The following is a 20,355-nucleotide window of genomic DNA, read 5'->3' as shown; positions in this document are numbered from 1 at the left end:
CATTCTCAGAACGTCCCCACTGGTGTTAAGGACGTTGTCTAGTAATGTTCCCTGTACATTCAGAGACGGTCACGATGTGGAGATCTTTTAAGGTTTGGGGGATGTTATTTGGTGGACCTTCACAGAACATTCAAGACATTCCCTGAACATTTAAGGGACCAGTTTATTTCGAAATGTTCTCAGAATGTTCCTACTGCCTTTGTCAAAAAATTTAATTGAAAGTTAGAGCTAAATTGATTAACAAAAGTGGCTGTTCAAACAAAAACTGTTTTTTCTTCAAAATCTTTTAACTGAGAACAGCACATGCATGAACTAATGTAACTACTGTATCACTGCATCAGCAACTACACAGTTACTGTCTTTACATAAAGCAACATGCAGCAGAACATCAATGTTTCTGGATCATCACTGACTGAAGCACGGGCGCTACTCTTCAGCACAATGGTGACCTCACACAACTCAGATCTCAGCACCTTCTTACAAACCACCCTGACTTTGTTTTTTTCATACAAATCTTCTTAATGAGGTGTTTCTGTTTTATCAAAATTTAAAATGTCACCATTACGGAGGTAAGCGATTGCTTTAGTTGGGCTCCTGACCATTGACATTTTGACTTTATTTTTTCTCCAATTGTGTTAACTGTGTGTTTCTAATGCACTTTTGTTACAATAAAATAATTGTGAGGGAAAATAAATGTGGTCATATTGATTTGTTTGCTCATTGTTTATGAGTCTATCATCATACTTTGGTCTTACTCACTGATCAGTGAATGTTGTAATTTCTTTTGTGCTGTTGTAGCCCTATGATAATGCATATTATTGACATTTTGAAAGTTTTTATTATGTAGGAGCTATTCAGATAGCATCATGAAGATTCATACAGACATCAAGATTCTGCGTATGATCCTCAACAATGGTGACAACATTTTCAGAATAACATTACCTCTGAGTATCACAAAACAAGCTACTAAAGTCACAAAAAAAGTTTTTTTTTTTATTGTCACCATTGTTGAGGATCATACGCTGATTCATGATGTCTGTATGAATCTATTAGACACTACTCAAAACTCTGCATAATGAACTTTAAAAAATATATATATATTTAATGCAAAACTAACATATAACACACTCATAGTTTAGACTCTGGTAATGATCTAATGAATTAGAACACTTCATGATGATTGTACCACCATCATCTAATTCAACTGATCAGGCTTTTACTTGCTTTTTTGTTTCTGCTATAACAAACATGTTTTGAAAACATAGTTAAAGCAGCCAGAGAAAATCTGATGTTAAAATAGCAAGAATCTAAAGAGCCCATCTAAAGCAAATGCTCACCTCTATAACGGTGACTTCAAACTTTATTATCTTGTGCAACTTTGCCTAAAAGTTCTATAAAAGTGATGAAAATTCTGAAATTTTACAGAACATTTGGGACATAAAACGTCCTCTTTTGGTAATGAAAGTGCTGCAGGTCAAGGTTCCTTATATGACTTTAGGGGGACATTCCAATTTGGTTATTTTATGGTCACATAAGAATGTTACAATGAGGATATTTGGGACATTAACTGAACGTTGCCACATGGTCCTCTGTTGGTCATTTAATAACGTTCCCGATATGAGTTTAGGGGGGCGTTATATTTTGGTTATTTTATGGTTGCATTACAAAGAGGACATTTGGGAAGTTAACAGAACGTCCTATAGTAATAGTCCCCTAAATATTCCCAGAACGTCCTGAATGTTCCCTGAAGGTCCATCTTTTGAGAACTTTTAGGGAATGTTGTGTAAGGTCCTGAGAATGTTGCCTCCTACGTGGGATAAAGCACCTTAACCACAGCAAAGAACCGCTGAAGAACCGCTGAAGAACCAATTTTTTTTAGAGTGTGTTACTATTTTGAGTTTAAATTACCCCCCCACATTAAATCATCCACTGACAGTTAACCAGTTAATTTATGCATGTTTATTTGAACGACTTTGGCACAAACAGCTTTACAATTCCACAATGTAAACAAGTAATCTTATACCCAAAGCAAATACATCAGGTTTCAGTACTATAATATGGGCAGTTTTATTTTTTACTTTCCGACTCTTGTTGAGACCTTATAATGAAATATTGACAAAGATTACCGATAAACAGTTGTATAGTGCCTAAGAACAGAAATGTGTAAATCCCCAGCTGAAAAAAACAAATTATCTGAACTTTCTGAACTTTAAAATTAGGAATGTTTCTCTTCGACAAAGACAACAGGGAAAGTCCGCTGGCATCGTGACAAGATGGCGGACGCAAACTTTCAAACTTTCGCAGGGAGCTCCTGGGAAAATCCTTGGAAACCCCGTCACAGCCAGTTGCCATGACAAATTTCAAACGAGCATGCGCAGATAAGTTGAACTCACTCTAACTGGGTGTCAACTATAACTTCAAAATCAAATCAAATCAATTTATAAAATAAGATGAACTTTTCCTCAGACACGTCTGAAAGTGAGTTCAAGTGGCTTACAACAGATAGTTCAAGTTCCAACTAGCAATTTTATTGTCAGTGAATGCAAAAATTTAACTTCCTTATCTGAGTTTCTTAGAGTTTGCTTAAAGTAACTGTGGTGTGTGAACTGGTGAGAAGTTTATCATTTGTGACTACACACTATAACACTATCCACTGGTTTCACAGACAAGAACAGTTTTCTTTTCAACTGCTTACACACACTTTCAAAACTTTACACACAAATCCAAGAAATGCTTGACATCTCTTGCAAAATGAAGCACTGCATTCAAAATATCACAAACACATCTCAAAAGCAAACATTTGTCTCATGTTGCAAACACCTTTTCCATAATATCATTCTATTTTTGGATATATCATATACACACAGATATTCAAAACCTAAAGGTCGAGAATTAGTGTATGGTTTTGCAGATGTGGTGAGTGGTTCTGGTGTTTGAGTGTCAGGTTTCAGAAAATGTGAGACAAGGATTTTGTGTGTAAGCTGTTGAAAAAAACTATAATGTTGACTTTCTGACTTGGCTTGTATGCATATTCAGTGTGTTTGTGAGTGTATATATATATTATACAGCAGCTTCACAATAGTAACAAATTCAGGTTCTGCTGTAAAGCAATTCTAATTTTTATATAGTTTTGCATGGTATTTGCTTTTGCAAGATATGTGTGATGTTTTGCATCTTGTGTGTGTGTTTTGTGTTTTTGTGTGTCGAGTTATGAGAAATGAACATCTGTGTAAGCATTTTTTAAAAACTAATGTGTATGATATTTTATGTGACTTCCTTATTCTGAACAAACTCAAGCAGCACTCAAGTCTCAGCGGACACGTCTTCTGTCAGGCTCACGAAATGGATTCAATCAATGAAAATACTGATTTTGTACTTTCAAAAGTTTCTTCAGATGAAAAATGCTCTGAATTCAAAGGTAAGGCTCGAGATGTTATCAATATATGCATTAGAATTTATATTTCTTAGATTTAGCATGTGTATAACAGAGTAAGGTTATGTTCGTTCAACAATTACACGTTTGGCAGACACTTTTGTTTAAAGAGGCTTACATTGCATTCAAGGTTTACATATTATCCATTCATTCCCTGGGAATCATACACTGTCAACACTGTCATTAAAATAAAAAAGCTCTGTCTTCTGTAGCTCAGACAGTAGATCAGGATGATACCAACACCAAATTCATGGATTCATAAAGAAGAAAGAGTTCACATACAGTATCTGTCAAAGGCATAAATATAAATATCAGAATCAGAAAGAGCTTTATTGCCAGGTATGTTTGTACTTCCACAGTATAAACAGAATGATAGTGCAGCACAGATAATAAAAAGAATGAAAATAGAATAAGTAAATAAATAAATAACAATATAAAAAAAAAAAAAAAAAAAAAAAAAAAATATATATATATATATCTAAACACACAACATACAAAATATAGACAGTATGTATAGTATGTACAAATGCAAGGAAATGTAAATAAGAAGTATGGTGTGTTGAATAAATAAATGTATAAGTAGTGTTGTGTATTGCACGTGTTTCATAAGTTCACATATGCATATAATTAGATGAAGGAATGCATATTTTGCGGGCTGTCCAGAGGGTGGAGGTTGATAGAGTTGGGCTCCGAGCTCGGAATTTTGGGCCGAACCCAGAGTACTCCCCCCGGATGTATTAATAATAACAGGAGAAGTGAGGAGATGGGGTGGTGGAGGGGTGCTGATAAATTGTCAAAGAACAGAGGTGCTGTATGTCTGCAGCATATATACCTCTTGTTGTTTGTTGATTAGCTGAATGCTTTCAACTTGTGGTCAATCTGCACCTGCTCCTCACGAATTTTGTTAAAAAAAACATCATTTATTGCCAGTGGGGGCATTAACTGTTCATGAGGTGGATTGCCTGAGGGAAGAAACTGTTCCTGTGCCTGGCCGTTGTGGTGCTGACCAGACAGCGACAGTTCAGAGAGGAAGTGGCATGGGTGTGAAGGGTCCAGAATGATTTTGTCAGCTCTTTTACTCACTCTGGATGATACAGTTCTTGGAGAGTGAGGAGGGGTGTACCAGTGATTCGTTCAGCAGTCCGGACTATCTGTCATAGTCTTCTGAGATCTGATTTGGTAGCTGAGCTGAACCAGGCATTAGAAGTGCAGAGCATGGATTCAATGACCGCAGAGTCGAATTGTATCAGCAGCTCTTGTGGCAGGTTGAACTTCCTTATCTGAGTTTGCTAGAGTTTATTAGAGTTTGCTTAAAGTAACTGTGGTGTGTGAACTGGTGAGAAGTTTATCATTTGTGACTACACACTATAACACTATCCACTGGTTTCACAGACAAGAACAGTTTTCTTTTCAACTGCTTACACACACTTTCAAAACTTTACACACAAATCCAAGAAATGCTTGACATCTCTTGCAAAATGAAGCACTGCATTCAAAATATCACAAACACATCTCAAAAGCAAACATTTGTCTCATGTTGCAAACACCTTTTCCATAATATCATTCTATTTTTGGATATATCATATACACACAGATATTCAAAACCTAAAGGTCGAGAATTAGTGTATGGTTTTGCAGATGTGGTGAGTGGTTCTGGTGTTTGAGTGTCAGGTTTCAGAAAATGTGTGACAAGGATTTTGTGTGTAAGCTGTTGAAAAAAACTATAATGTTGACTTTCTGACTTGGCTTGTATGCATATTCAGTGTGTTTGTGAGTGTATATATATATTATACAGCAGCTTCACAATAGTAACAAATTCAGGTTCTGCTGTAAAGCAATTCTAATTTTTATATAGTTTTGCATGGTATTTGCTTTTGCAAGATATGTGTGATGTTTTGCATCTTGTGTGTGTGTTTTGTGTTTTTGTGTGTCGAGTTATGAGAAATGAACATCTGTGTAAGCATTTTTTAAAAACTAATGTGTATGATATTTTATGTGACTTCCTTATTCTGAACAAACTCAAGCAGCACTCAAGTCTCAGCGGACACGTCTTCTGTCAGGCTCACGAAATGGATTCAATCAATGAAAATACTGATTTTGTACTTTCAAAAGTTTCTTCAGATGAAAAATGCTCTGAATTCAAAGGTAAGGCTCGAGATGTTATCAATATATGCATTAGAATTTATATTTCTTAGATTTAGCATGTGTATAACAGAGTAAGGTTATGTTCGTTCAACAATTACACGTTTGGCAGACACTTTTGTTTAAAGAGGCTTACATTGCATTCAAGGTTTACATATTATCCATTCATTCCCTGGGAATCATACACTGTCAACACTGTCATTAAAATAAAAAAGCTCTGTCTTCTGTAGCTCAGACAGTAGATCAGGATGATACCAACACCAAATTCATGGATTCATAAAGAAGAAAGAGTTCACATACAGTATCTGTCAAAGGCATAAATATAAATATCAGAATCAGAAAGAGCTTTATTGCCAGGTATGTTTGTACTTCCACAGTATAAACAGAATGACAGTGCAGCACAGATAATAAAAAGAATGAAAATAGAATAAGTAAATAAATAAATAACAATATACAAAAAAAAAAAAAAAAAAAAAAAATATATATATATATATCTAAACACACAACATACAATATATAGACAGTATGTATAGTATGTACAAATGCAAGGAAATGTAAATAAGAAGTATGGTGTGTTGAATAAATAAATGTATAAGTAGTGTTGTGTATTGCACGTGTTTCATAAGTTCACATATGCATATAATTAGATGAAGGAATGCATATTTTGCGGGCTGTCCAGAGGGTGGAGGTTGATAGAGTTGGGCTCCGAGCTCGGAATTTTGGGCCGAACCCAGAGTACTCCCCCGGATGTATTAATAATAACAGGAGAAGTGAGGAGATGGGGTGGTGGAGGGGTGCTGATAAATTGTCAAAGAACAGAGGTGCTGTATGTCTGCAGCATATATACCTCTTGTTGTTTGTTGATTAGCTGAATGCTTTCAACTTGTGGTCAATCTGCACCTGCTCCTCACGAATTTTGTTAAAAAAAACATCATTTATTGCCAGTGGGGGCATTAACTGTTCATGAGGTGGATTGCCTGAGGGAAGAAACTGTTCCTGTGCCTGGCCGTTGTGGTGCTGACCAGACAGCGACAGTTCAGAGAGGAAGTGGCATGGGTGTGAAGGGTCCAGAATGATTTTGTCAGCTCTTTTACTCACTCTGGATGATACAGTTCTTGGAGAGTGAGGAGGGGTGTACCAGTGATTCGTTCAGCAGTCCGGACTATCTGTCATAGTCTTCTGAGATCTGATTTGGTAGCTGAGCTGAACCAGGCATTAGAAGTGCAGAGCATGGATTCAATGACCGCAGAGTCGAATTGTATCAGCAGCTCTTGTGGCAGGTTGAACTTCCTTATCTGAGTTTGCTAGAGTTTATTAGAGTTTGCTTAAAGTAACTGTGGTGTGTGAACTGGTGAGAAGTTTATCATTTGTGACTACACACTATAACACTATCCACTGGTTTCACAGACAAGAACAGTTTTCTTTTCAACTGCTTACACACACTTTCAAAACTTTACACACAAATCCAAGAAATGCTTGACATCTCTTGCAAAATGAAGCACTGCATTCAAAATATCACAAACACATCTCAAAAGCAAACATTTGTCTCATGTTGCAAACACCTTTTCCATAATATCATTCTATTTTTGGATATATCATATACACACAGATATTCAAAACCTAAAGGTCGAGAATTAGTGTATGGTTTTGCAGATGTGGTGAGTGGTTCTGGTGTTTGAGTGTCAGGTTTCAGAAAATGTGTGACAAGGATTTTGTGTGTAAGCTGTTGAAAAAAACTATAATGTTGACTTTCTGACTTGGCTTGTATGCATATTCAGTGTGTTTGTGAGTGTATATATATATTATACAGCAGCTTCACAATAGTAACAAATTCAGGTTCTGCTGTAAAGCAATTCTAATTTTTATATAGTTTTGCATGGTATTTGCTTTTGCAAGATATGTGTGATGTTTTGCATCTTGTGTGTGTGTTTTGTGTTTTTGTGTGTCGAGTTATGAGAAATGAACATCTGTGTAAGCATTTTTTAAAAACTAATGTGTATGATATTTTATGTGACTTCCTTATTCTGAACAAACTCAAGCAGCACTCAAGTCTCAGCGGACACGTCTTCTGTCAGGCTCACGAAATGGATTCAATCAATGAAAATACTGATTTTGTACTTTCAAAAGTTTCTTCAGATGAAAAATGCTCTGAATTCAAAGGTAAGGCTCGAGATGTTATCAATATATGCATTAGAATTTATATTTCTTAGATTTAGCATGTGTATAACAGAGTAAGGTTATGTTCGTTCAACAATTACACGTTTGGCAGACACTTTTGTTTAAAGAGGCTTACATTGCATTCAAGGTTTACATATTATCCATTCATTCCCTGGGAATCATACACTGTCAACACTGTCATTAAAATAAAAAAGCTCTGTCTTCTGTAGCTCAGACAGTAGATCAGGATGATACCAACACCAAATTCATGGATTCATAAAGAAGAAAGAGTTCACATACAGTATCTGTCAAAGGCATAAATATAAATATCAGAATCAGAAAGAGCTTTATTGCCAGGTATGTTTGTACTTCCACAGTATAAACAGAATGATAGTGCAGCACAGATAATAAAAAGAATGAAAATAGAATAAGTAAATAAATAAATAACAATATACAAAAAAAAAAAAAATATATATATATATATATATATATATATATATCTAAACACACAACATACAAAATATAGACAGTATGTATAGTATGTACAAATGCAAGGAAATGTAAATAAGAAGTATGGTGTGTTGAATAAATAAATGTATAAGTAGTGTTGTGTATTGCACGTGTTTCATAAGTTCACATATGCATATAATTAGATGAAGGAATGCATATTTTGCGGGCTGTCCAGAGGGTGGAGGTTGATAGAGTTGGGCTCCGAGCTCGGAATTTTGGGCCGAACCCAGAGTACTCCCCCCGGATGTATTAATAATAACAGGAGAAGTGAGGAGATGGGGTGGTGGAGGGGTGCTGATAAATTGTCAAAGAACAGAGGTATGTCTGCAGCATATAGACCTCTTGTTGTTTGTTGATTAGCTGAATGCTTTCAACTTGTGGTCAATCTGCACCTGCTCCTCACGAATTTTGTTAAAAAAACATCATTTATTGCCAGTGGGGGCATTAACTGTTCATGAGGTGGATTGCCTGAGGGAAGAAACTGTTCCTGTGCCTGGCCGTTGTGGTGCTGACCAGACAGCGACAGTTCAGAGAGGAAGTGGCATGGGTGTGAAGGGTCCAGAATGATTTTGTCAGCTCTTTTACTCACTCTGGATGATACAGTTCTTGGAGAGTGAGGAGGGGTGTACCAGTGATTCGTTCAGCAGTCCGGACTATCTGTCATAGTCTTCTGAGATCTGATTTGGTAGCTGAGCTGAACCAGGCATTAGAAGTGCAGAGCATGGATTCAATGACCGCAGAGTCGAATTGTATCAGCAGCTCTTGTGGCAGGTTGAACTTCCTTATCTGAGTTTGCTAGAGTTTATTAGAGTTTGCTTAAAGTAACTGTGGTGTGTGAACTGGTGAGAAGTTTATCATTTGTGACTACACACTATAACACTATCCACTGGTTTCACAGACAAGATTTACAGTTCCCTTTCGTGGGAACTATCGACGCTACGTCGGATGACGTGATGGGAACCCTCTGTATTTTTGTGTTCGTGAAGCACCTCTGTATCCAACCAATGAAAAGACGCGACGTCAGAGGCGGGTGACGTCACGGATCAGGAAGCTATAAAGCACACCTGAACACAAAGCACGCCAGCTTCTGTTGTCTTCAGCAAGCGTTCTCTGTATCTTGTCTGTCTTATTTATTGTTGTCTGTCTGATATATATATATACATATTCACACAGTGATCTCTTCGTCCGAGGACAAGAGTTTCAAAGCACAAAAATAAGACAAAAAGCATTATGGCGGAAAAGCAGCAACAGTTTAAAAAGTGTACTCCTCCTTGTCCACGCTACATAGTGACAGGAGATTCACACGACATGTGTGTGAAATGCCTGGGGGTTGAGCATGCACAGGCGGCTCTCGAGGGAGCCGTCTGTGTACACTGCGATCAGCTCACCCTCAGAGTGCTGCGATCTCGCCGGGCGCTCTTTGAGGAGGGCGCCGAGGCGAGTGTTCCCCGCGGGTCTGGTCCCGCTGTTGCCGAGGCACAGCGAAGGCTGCACTCGTGGGGTTCACAGATGGATCTAGCAGAGGGGGAAGAGACGGGCACTGCCCTATCGCTTCCCTTACCTGCTAGACCCAGTGTCTCTTCTTTGGTGGCGGAAGCACGCGTAGCGGTTTCTTCCCCCCGAAGAGAGGCACCGATGCTTAACATATCTTCCTCCGAGGAGGTTGATGTGGAGAGCGTCGATGAGGAACCGCCATCCTCATCCCCTGCTTATGAGGAGCTATTAGAGGTAGTGACCAGGGCAGTAGAAAAGTTAAAAATCGACTGGCCCGCGGAAAAAGCTGAAAATAAACCAAAAAGTAAGCTTGATGAAAGGTTTCTTCCCGCGCGGTCACTACCTCAGCACCGAGGTGTCGAGGTCGTGGAAGAGGCCAGTACAATACAGACTGTACAGCCCGCAGACGTCACTATATAGCAATATAGTTGGGCTGAAACGTCACGGCTATGGGGCGATGCCTCGGGTCGAGGAGACGCTCGCGAGCCATCTCTCACCCGAGCCCACATCGTCCCTTAAGACCCCGACGCTGCCCACCAAGCCCCTAAAGACAACTTCCAGCTTGGTGGGCAAGGCTTATTCGGCGGCAGGTCAGGCGGCGGCATGCCTTCATACCATGTCTATCTTACAGGCATACCAAGCCGACCTGCTGGGGGAAATTGATGACACTGGGGAAGCGTCCTTTGAGGCTATTCACGAGCTCAGAAAGGCAACAGATTTAGCTCTCCGGGCCACCAAGGAGACGGCCAAATCCATCGGCCGCTCTATGGCAGCCCTGGTGGCCACGGAGAGGCATCTCTGGCTCAACCTCTCAGACATCAAGGAGAGAGATAAAAATGTTCTCATGGACGCGCCGCTGTCTCCTGATGGCCTGTTCGGCGACGCAGTGTCAACTGTCGTCGACAGGTTTCAGGAGACACGAAAGCAGACAGCGGCATTTTCTAAAATTATTCCCCGCCGCTCTCATCCCCCCGAGGCTGCTGGGCGGGAGCAGCCTCGGCCGACAGCCAGCTCCTCAGCACACAGGGTGCAACAAAGAGCCAGTGTCGCCTCCCGCGCTCCCCCACAAAGATTTGGGGGGCCGGGGCGGGTGGCACAGGCGAAGCCTTCCGGAGGTAGGACGGATCTGAGGACCGTCATTATCTCCCGGAAGGCTTCAAAGAAGAGGTCCTGACCTTTATAGTGCAGGATCTCTCGAGGGCAGCCCCCTCCGGGGGATTCGGATATCGGGTCCCTCCCGGTGCCCTCAGGGGACCGTCCTGTCAACCCTGCCACCCAGCGTGCGTCAGGGCACAGCGGTCTCCGCCGATCCTCCGAGGAGGGTTGGCCAGCACGTGATTCGCCTGTCTGCCGGTGCGCCGCGTCAGATGGACGAGCCAAGTGCTCAAAAAACACCAGAGACCAGTCTCGAGAGACTGGTTCCCTTAGTAGAATATTTGGAAGAGTGGAAAAATCTCCCGAATGTTTCGAAGTGGGTACTGCTCATGGTAGAACAGGGCTACAGAATTCAGTTCGGTTCACGACCGCCCAAGTTCAATGGGGTGCTTCCTACGGTGGTAACCCCAGAGCAGTCTCTGGTGATGGAGCAAGAAGTAACGACGCTTTTGCAAAAAGGGGCTATAGAAAGGGTTTCCCCTCCCAGCAAAATGTCGGGCTTTTACAGCCGCTACTTCATTGTTCCGAAGAAGGATGGAGGGTTGCGTCCGATCATAGATTTACGTGTGTTAAATCGATCAGTAAGGAAGTTGAAGTTCAAAATGCTTACACTCAGACAGATCATCCCTCAGATCAGGTCCGAGGACTGGTTTGTAGCGATAGATCTGAAAGACGCATACTTTCATGTATCCATCCATCCTTCACACAGGAAGTTCCTCAGGTTTGCTTTCGGGGGCGAAGCTTACCAATACAGGGTTCTTCCGTTCGGCCTATCCCTCTCACCCCGCACGTTCACGAAGTGCGTGGATGCAGCACTGGCTCCGCTGAGACTCCAGGGCATCCGCGTGCTGAACTATATCGACGATTGGTTGATACTAGCTCAAACAGAACAATTGGCAGTTCAACATCGAGATGTTGTTCTGTCGCACATGAAAAGGCTTGGGCTGAGGCTCAACGCCAAAAAGAGTGTGCTGGTCCCAAGTCAGGTTGCAAACTATTTAGGTGTAATCTGGGATTCCACCACGATGCAGGCGCAGTTGTCCCCTGCTCGTGTGAGTTCCATTCTCGGGGCCGTGAAAGGGGTGAAATTAGGCCAGTCACTCACTGTAAAACAGTGTCAGAGACTGTTGGGTCTGATGGCAGCTGCGTCCAACGTCATTACTTTTGGCCTCCTGCACATGAGACCCTTACAGTGGTGGCTCAGGACCAAGGGGTTTTCCCCGAGGGGAAATCCTTTTCGCATGATCAAAGTCACGCGGCGATGCCTTCGTGCTCTGGTCATGTGGAAGAAGCCTTGGTTCCTAACCCAGGGACCCGTGCTGGGGACTTCTGGTCGTCGTGTAATGCTTACGACAGATGCTTCCCTCACGGGCTGGGGGGCGATCATGAGTGGTCGCTCGGCTCAGGGTCTTTGGGAGGACCATCAGCTCTCCTGGCACATAAATCGGCTGGAGATGATGGCGGTGCTTCTTGCACTGAAACACTTCCTCCCCGACCTGAGAGACCATCATGTGCTGGTCCGAACGGACAACACTACGGTGGTCTCGTATATCAACCATCAGGGGGTTTGCGGTCTCGCCCATTATCAAAGTTGGCCAGTCGCATCCTCCTCTGGTCCCAGGGAAAGCTCCTCTCGCTGAGAGCAGCCTACATCCCCGGGCGGTTGAATGTGGGAGCGGACGCCCTGTCGAGGCAGGGCGCGAGATCGGGGAATGGAAACTCCACACCAAGGTGGTGGAGTTAATATGGAAAACTTTCGGTCGAGCTCAAGTCGATCTTTTGCCACAGAGGAGTCAGCTCAGTGTCCTCTGTGGTACTCACTTCAACACCCAGCACCTCTAGGGCTGGATGCCATGCTACAGACGTGGCCGAGGCTACGTCTGTATGCATTTCCCCCAGTCTCAATGCTCCCGGGAGTTCTGGAAAAGGTTCGCCAGGAGAAGGTCGACCTAATATTGGTGGCCCCTTACTGGCCGACCAGAATATGGTTTTCGGACATAATGTCTCTTCTGCACGGCTCTCCCTTAGAGCTTCCCCTCAGGCAGGATCTCCTGTCTCAAGTGGGCGGCACGATTCTCCATCCCCGCCCAGAAATGTGGAAACTGTGGGCCTGGCCCCTGAGGGGGCAAGGCTCATAGGATCTGGTCTCCCAACTGAGGTTGTGGAGACCATCCTTCATTCCAGAGCTCCCTCCACGAGGAAGTTGTACTTATACAAATGGAAATTGTTCTCTGTGTGGTGTGAACAACATAATTTGGACCCGGTCCATTCTTCAGTCTCAGACGTGCTTCGGTTCCTTCAGGAAAAGTTCTCGGAAGGTTTAACCCCTTCCACGCTGAAAGTATATGTGGCCGCTATTTCGGCTCATCATATTCCTGTAGGGGGCTCCTCGCTGGGTCGAGACCCTCTAGTAGTACGCTTCCTCCGTGGTGCACTCAGGTTGAGGCCTGTGGTGCGCACAAAGACCCCGACCTGGGACCTCACTATTGTGCTCCAAGGGCTGGCTGAGGCTCCCTTCGAGCCAATAGAGGAGGTGTCAGACAAATTCCTGACACTTAAAACTATCTTTCTCTTGGCCGTCTCTTCTTTGAAGAGAATTGGTGATTTACAAGCGCTGTCAATAGCTCCATCTTGTCTTGAGTTTGCGCCTGGTATGGTGAAAGCCTTTTTGCATACCAGGCCGGGCTATGTTCCAAAGGTTCCGACGAGGGTCCCAGGCCCCATTGTACTTGAGGCTTTCTGCCCGCCTCCTTTTGCAAACTTGGATCAGGAAAGGAAGAATCTGCTTTGCCCTGTAAGAGCATTAGATGCGTATGTCCACAGAGCTGCCCTGTGGAGAAAAACAGAACAATTGTTTGTGTGTTATGGGTCCCCTAAGAAGGGGGCCCAGCATCTAAACAGCGGATGAGCAAGTGGGTGGTCGAGGCCATCTCACTTGCATATGAGACGGTGGGGCGCCCGTGTCCTTTGATGGTGCGGGCTCACTCCACGAGAGGTATGGCCGCGTCCAGAGCTCTTCTATCTGGTGTCTCTATGGACGACATTTGTGGTGCGGCTGGATGGTCATCCCAGCACACCTTTATCAGATTTTACAATCTTCACCTTAATATCACTCCGGGGGCCAGGGTGCTACAAGATAGCAGCCAGACACTTGGAGAGACGGCGTAGTTGGGATTGCGTTCCCATCACGTCATCCGACGTAGCGTCGATAGTTCCCACGAAAGGGAACGTCTCGGGTTACGAGTGTAACCCTTGTTCCCTGAGTAAGGGAACGAGACGCTACGTCACGTGGCCGTATCTCCTGCATACCTGGTGCGCTTGCTTCAGACAACCTACAGAAGCTGGCGTGCTTTGTGTTCAGGTGTGCTTTATAGCTTCCTGATCCGTGACGTCACCCGCCTCTGACGTCGCGTCTTTTCATTGGTTGGATACAGAGGTGCTTCACGAACACAAAAATACAGAGGGTTCCCATCACGTCATCCGACGTAGCGTCTCGTTCCCTTACTCAGGGAACAAGGGTTACACTCGTAACCCGAGACGTTTTCTTTTCAACTGCTTACACACACTTTCAAAACTTTCAAACAAAACACACAAATCCAAGAAATTCTTGACATCTCTTGCAAAATGAAGCACTGCATTCAAAATATCACAAACACATCTCAAAAGCAAACATTTGTCTCATGTTGCAAATACCTTTTCCATAATAACATTCTATTTTTGGATATATCATATACACACAGTTATTCAAAACCTAAAGCTCTTCTTTAATGAGCTCCTAAGTACATTTCTGTACAAGATTGAAAGTAATTGGCAGAGAGATGTTGAAAAATTCATGGTAAACATGAAAGCAAGATTGAAAAAGTGAAAACTGAGTCGAAGGCCGAGAATTAGTGTATGGTTTTGCAGATGTGGTGAGTGGTTCTGGTGTTTGAGTGTCAGGTTTCAGAAAATGTGTGACATGTAAGGATTTTGTGTGTAAGCTGTTGAAAAAACTGTAAGCTAGTTCAGAATAAAATGCATGTTTGAGCTGTTTTACAGATTTGTGTATAAATTTTTTTTTTTTTTTTTTTAAGATGCAATGTTTTGAAAATGTGTATATATATATATATATATATATATATATATATATATATATACATATACACACACACACACACACACACACACACACAGCGGCTTCACAATAATAACAAATTCATGTTCTGCTGTAAAGCAATTTTAACAAGCCAATAGTATCATTATTCAGCTAAAGGCAGTTCAGTATTGATTCAGTTCAGCTCAGCTCCATAACTGTGTAAAATTCATCATTTGTGCATACATAATGAATATACAGTGTATCTGTGCACATACATGTACGTCTGACACAACAACTCCTGTGTGCTCCACTGTACACTGAACAAGCAACAGACGCAATAGAGTACTTTTTTTTCACATATTGATGTGTGATATTTTGCATCTTGTGTGTGTGTTTTGTGTTTTTGTGTGTCGAGTTTTGAGAAATAGAACCATAGTTTTAAAAAAAATCTGTGTAAGTATATTAGAAAAACGAATGTGAATGACATTTTATGTGACTTCCTTATTCTGAACAAACTCAAGCAGCACTCAAGTCTCAGCGGACACGTCTTCTGTCAGGCTCATGAAATGGATTCAATCTATGAAAATACTGATTTCATATATTCAACAGTTGCTTCAGATGAAAAATGCTCTGAATTCAAAGGTAAGGCTGGAGAACACTATAAACAATGAATGTGATTTTAACAGTAAAATATTGTAAAAACACAACGAAAAAAAAATTGTAAATAGGTTAACAGTAAGTTCCTGTACTATATACAGGGCCCTGGTCATTTCTAGGCTTGGTTACTGCAATGCTCTTCTGGCTGGACTGCCGTCATGCATCATCAAGCCTCTACAAATGATTCAGAACGCTGCAGCACGTCTCGTCTTTAACGAGCCCAAAAGAGCCCACGTCACGCCTCTCTTCATCTCTCTGCACTGGCTACCACTTGCTGCTCGTATCAAATTCAAGGCGTTGACGCTCGCTTACAGATCTACCACAGGCACATCACCCTCCTACTTCCACTCACTCTTACGAGTCTACACTCCTACCAGAAGCCTGCGCTCATTAAAGGAGCGAAGGCTTGTGGTACCATCACAGAGAGGCACAAAATCACTCTCCAGAACATTCTCATTCACTGTTCAATGCTGGCGGAACGACCTTCCTGCCTTCATCCGGAATGCAGAATCCCTGGCAATATTCAAAAAACTTTCGTGAGCACTTAACCTCACCCTAAAAAAAAAAAAAAAAAAAAAAACTTATTCCTGTCCTTTCACTTCCTCTAATCCCTCTCTATTGTAGTTTATGATACTCTGAGCACTGCCTAAAACCCTAAAACTTGTATTGTAAGCACTTCTTGTGTCTATTTGCCTCTATTCCCACAATTCCCTTTATGACACTCCACATTTGAAAGTATTTTGTTTAAAAAATGATGTTTCTTAATAGTTTTTGTTATTAGTTATGTGCATTAGGGTTTTATGTTACACCTTCTGTTGTTTAATGAATGTTTATTGCATTATGTAAGTGTTGTGGGTTATCATGATGGTGTTTTGCATTTGCATGAATGACTCTGTGCACCTTCTTTATATTAGTATAAACTTCAACTTGTGGAAAAGTTATTTGTGATGAACTGTGATTCTTCATGTGGCTTTCTCTTTTACCACCTGCATTATTATGGTGGTTGTCAGTATATGTTAAAGGTATAAAACAGTACAAAACATCCACAGCTGCCAAAATTATTTGGTAAAAAATACGGAATATTTTCTACAGTGAAGTTATCAATATATATGCATTAGAATATATATTTCTAAGATTTAACATGTGTAGTAACCGAGTAAGGTTACTTATGTTCATTCAACAATTACACATTTGGCAGACACGTTTGTTCGAAGATGCTTACATTGCATTCAAGGTTTACATATTATCTGTTAATTCCCTGGGAATCAAACACTGTCAACACTGTCATTTACAGTTTTTCTCAATCGATTTTACACATTTCTCCAAACTCTGATCACTGTTCTCAAAACAGTTAATACAGTGATTGAACACTTTGTAATTGTTCTAAACAGTTTGTACGTTTTCATTAATTTCACATTTCAAATTGCAAATCATGTGAATAATTTTCTCAAAACTAAGCACGAAGTTCTCAAAAGTTTCATAATAGTTATTACATCCAACCAAAACTTTAATAAATCAGGAAAAAAAAACAAAAACATCACAGCTGTTTTTTTTTATTGATTTTACACAATTCACAAACATTTATGTACCATAACAACATAATAACACAATAACATTTATGTCCAAACAACAAACAAAACTCTGGAATATGTCATATTATCAAATGCACTTGGTATGTTTTCAGTTAGCCTCAAACTGATATCTGCTTGATTATTGATACACACAACACAGGAAATTCAGTTTTCCTATCTGTTTACACGTTTATCACAATTGCATTATGTAATAGGGACACTGTAAAAAAAGATTCTGTAGTTTTTACAAAATAATTTTGGCAGCTGTAGTTGACAGAATAATTTTGTAAAAAATGCAGAAAAACTGTAAACACATTTACAGAACAAATTGTACATTTTACAGTATAAAACTGTAATTTACAAACAAGAAAATTTGAATGTAAACCAATAAATTCAACAATGCACACTACTTAAATCTGTTTTGTACCTTTAACATATACTGACAACCACCATAACAATGCAGGTGGTAAAAGAGAAAGCCACATGAAGAATCAGAGTTCATCACAAATAATTTTTCCACGAGTTGAAGTTTATACTAATATAAAGAAGGTGCAGAGAGTCATTCATGCAAATGCAAAACACCATCTTGGTAACCCACAACACTTGCATAATGCAATAGACATTCATTAAACAACAGAAGGTGTAACATAAAACCCTAATGTACAACTGATAACAAAAACTATTAAGAAACATCATTTTTTAAACAAAATACTTTCGAATGTGGAGAGTTACAAAGGGAATTGTGGAAATATCAGTATACAGTTTTTTACTGTAAATTATACATTGATTTTGTGTTTTTTTACTTATAAAAATTGTAACATTTACAGCATTTTACTGTGAAAATTACATAAAATGTCTGGTAATAGCTTTTACAGTTTTTCCCTGTATATAATATGGGAACTTACTGTTAACCTATTTACATTTTTTCCCGTAGTGTTTTTACAATATTTTACTGTTAAAATATGTTTACAGTGGAAAATATAAAAGGGAAAGTATACAGAGAGCAAGAAAATATGCAAGAGAAGAGGAAGGGGTGTAATGAGAAGGAAAGGAAGGGTGGAACATATAGAAGGAGATCATACTGTATATGGGGAGAGAAGAGGAAGTAAAAAAGGAGGATTGGAGAAGAGCTGAGCACAGTGCACTGTTTAAAAAAAACTGTCAAATTTACGGTAAAATACCGGCAGCTGTGGTTGCCAGGAATATACCGTGAAAAAAATGTGGAATCTGTAAAAGACGGTATACTGGTTTTGTAACCCTAGATTTTACAGTAGACAACGTATTTTTTTTACCAAAATAATGGTAGAAAAAAACAAATAGATTTGTCAATTATACAGTAATTTTATGTAAAAAATGCAACTTTCCATAGCTTTTCCAATGCATACATTTTACAATTAAATATTGTAATGTTGAAAATGTCTAAAAACCTTAGATTTTATGGTATTATTTGAGTACAACTACATCTTTTGGGGTTGTGTTAATAAAAAAAACTGTCAAATTTACAGTAAAATACCGGCAGCTGTGGTTTCCAGGAATATACCGTGAAGAAAATGTGGAATCTGTAAAAGACAATACGGTATACTGGTTTTGTAACCCTAAATTTTACAGTAGACGACATTTTTTTTTTTACCAAAATCATGGTAGAAAAAAACAAATATATTTGTCAATTATACAGGTCCACTATTTGGACGTCCAACCATGACCCAACTTGGATGTCATCTTGACGTTCAACATTTGACCTTTGAACGGGGTAATTTTTTTGGACGTCATTTGGACGTCAATAACAGATGCAGGAAATTAACATGATTAATATGTAATATTTGTTTTATAGGGCCTATCAACATGATTAATACATGAAGAGCTCAGATGCAAAAGCCTCTAAGTGCCATCTGAAATTTTCTTCTAGAATTATCATTTTTATCAAGCTTGTATATTTAAGTTCAATAATTTCACTTAAATGGCAATGCAAATGACCTATTAATTGTAATTTAAGTGAAAGTACTTAACTATACCACAGCAAAATCCCCAGTGTTAAATTAACACCCAAAGTGAAAATATGAGTCCATTTTACCAGGTGTTAAAAAGTAAGACTGAAGCAGTGTTAAAGTTAATGAGATAATTGATTGATGATTGAGTGATGATTGACAATTAGTGGAGACACCTGATGATAAGCAGAATCACTGAAGAAACAACAAGAGAAAAAGAGAGAGACACAACAACTAAAACTGACTTCCAGCCATTAAACATTATTACACTTATTATTAACCAGTTTGATTTGATTTCTGTCATACATCAACAAACGTTCTTACTGAGAATGAACAGATATTTAGATGTTAATGTTTGAATGAAAGTTTAGTTTGAAGTCACCATGATGGTGAAAGCATTTCCTTTAGCTGGGCTCTTGACTCTATCCACATTAATTTATCTCTGACTGCTCCAACTTTGTGTTTGTAAAGCACATTTATTATGGTCAGAGAAACACTGATCTGGGCTGGGCTACTGATGTGAACCAAAGATTACCAGTTTAGGTTTACAATGCTTTGGGAATCACAGTTATGATGGTTTTGTTTTGTTTCTGACATTCTTTTTGTGAATTGGTTAGATTCATTGGTGACGTCCAGTATTGTCAGTCGAATAGATGTTATATTATTTCTTTCTAGTAAATCTGTTACCACTTAAAATCTAGAAGAGCTTTTATAATCTGAAGAACAGAAAAAAAAACAAAAAACACAGACATTAAGAATCAGCATATGACCCTCAACAATGATGACAATCAAACAAAGTGCTTCATGTTGCAGTGCATGATGGGAGCCACCAATCAAAACTCATCCATGGCTCCCATCATGCATTGCTGCATGAATAAATTATGCAGCTGAATTGTCCTGTAATTTTCGTAGATTGTTCATGTTTGCTTTATTTCTCTGTTGTTTTGTTGTGACAGTAGCTTGTTTTGTGATGTTCAGAGTTGATCTGTTTGTCAGTATTTTGTATTTATCGTCACCGTTCTCGAGAATCATATGCTGATTCTTGATGTCTGTGTGTGTGTGTGTTTTTTTTTTTGAGTCTTCAGATTATAAAAGCTTTTGAATTTCAAGTGGTAACACATTTACTGAAAAGAAATAATATAACATCTATATGACCGTCAATACTGGATATCACCA

The 20,355-nt window shown here is 39.9% G+C and overlaps 1 protein-coding gene across 24 annotated transcripts in view; it reads left to right on the top strand.

Annotated features, from left to right (window-relative positions):
* The window catches only part of LOC137037084 (erythroid membrane-associated protein-like), a 129,656-nt gene that overhangs the window by 51,846 nt on the left and 57,455 nt on the right, over positions 1-20,355 (top strand). For 2 of the 24 annotated variants that reach the window (XM_067410856.1, XM_067410849.1), the window contains exon 1: positions 6,482-7,735. The exons of 16 other annotated variants lie outside the window; for them this stretch is intronic. In XM_067410856.1, coding sequence (XP_067266957.1) covers positions 7,474-7,735 — 262 coding nt within the window. In that variant the 5' untranslated portion in view covers positions 6,482-7,473. Of the gene's footprint in view, positions 1-2,629; positions 5,579-6,473; positions 7,736-15,487; positions 15,609-20,355 lie in introns of those variants that run through there. 6 more of the 24 variants (XM_067410859.1, XM_067410857.1, XM_067410860.1 and 3 more) reach the window with 6 other exon arrangements.

This window comes from Chanodichthys erythropterus, chromosome 15 (genome assembly GCF_024489055.1).
Source record: "Chanodichthys erythropterus isolate Z2021 chromosome 15, ASM2448905v1, whole genome shotgun sequence".
Taxonomy (NCBI): Eukaryota; Metazoa; Chordata; class Actinopteri; order Cypriniformes; family Xenocyprididae; genus Chanodichthys; species Chanodichthys erythropterus.
Note: the sequence above shows the minus strand (reverse complement) of the source record. Positions and strands in the feature narration are given on the sequence as shown.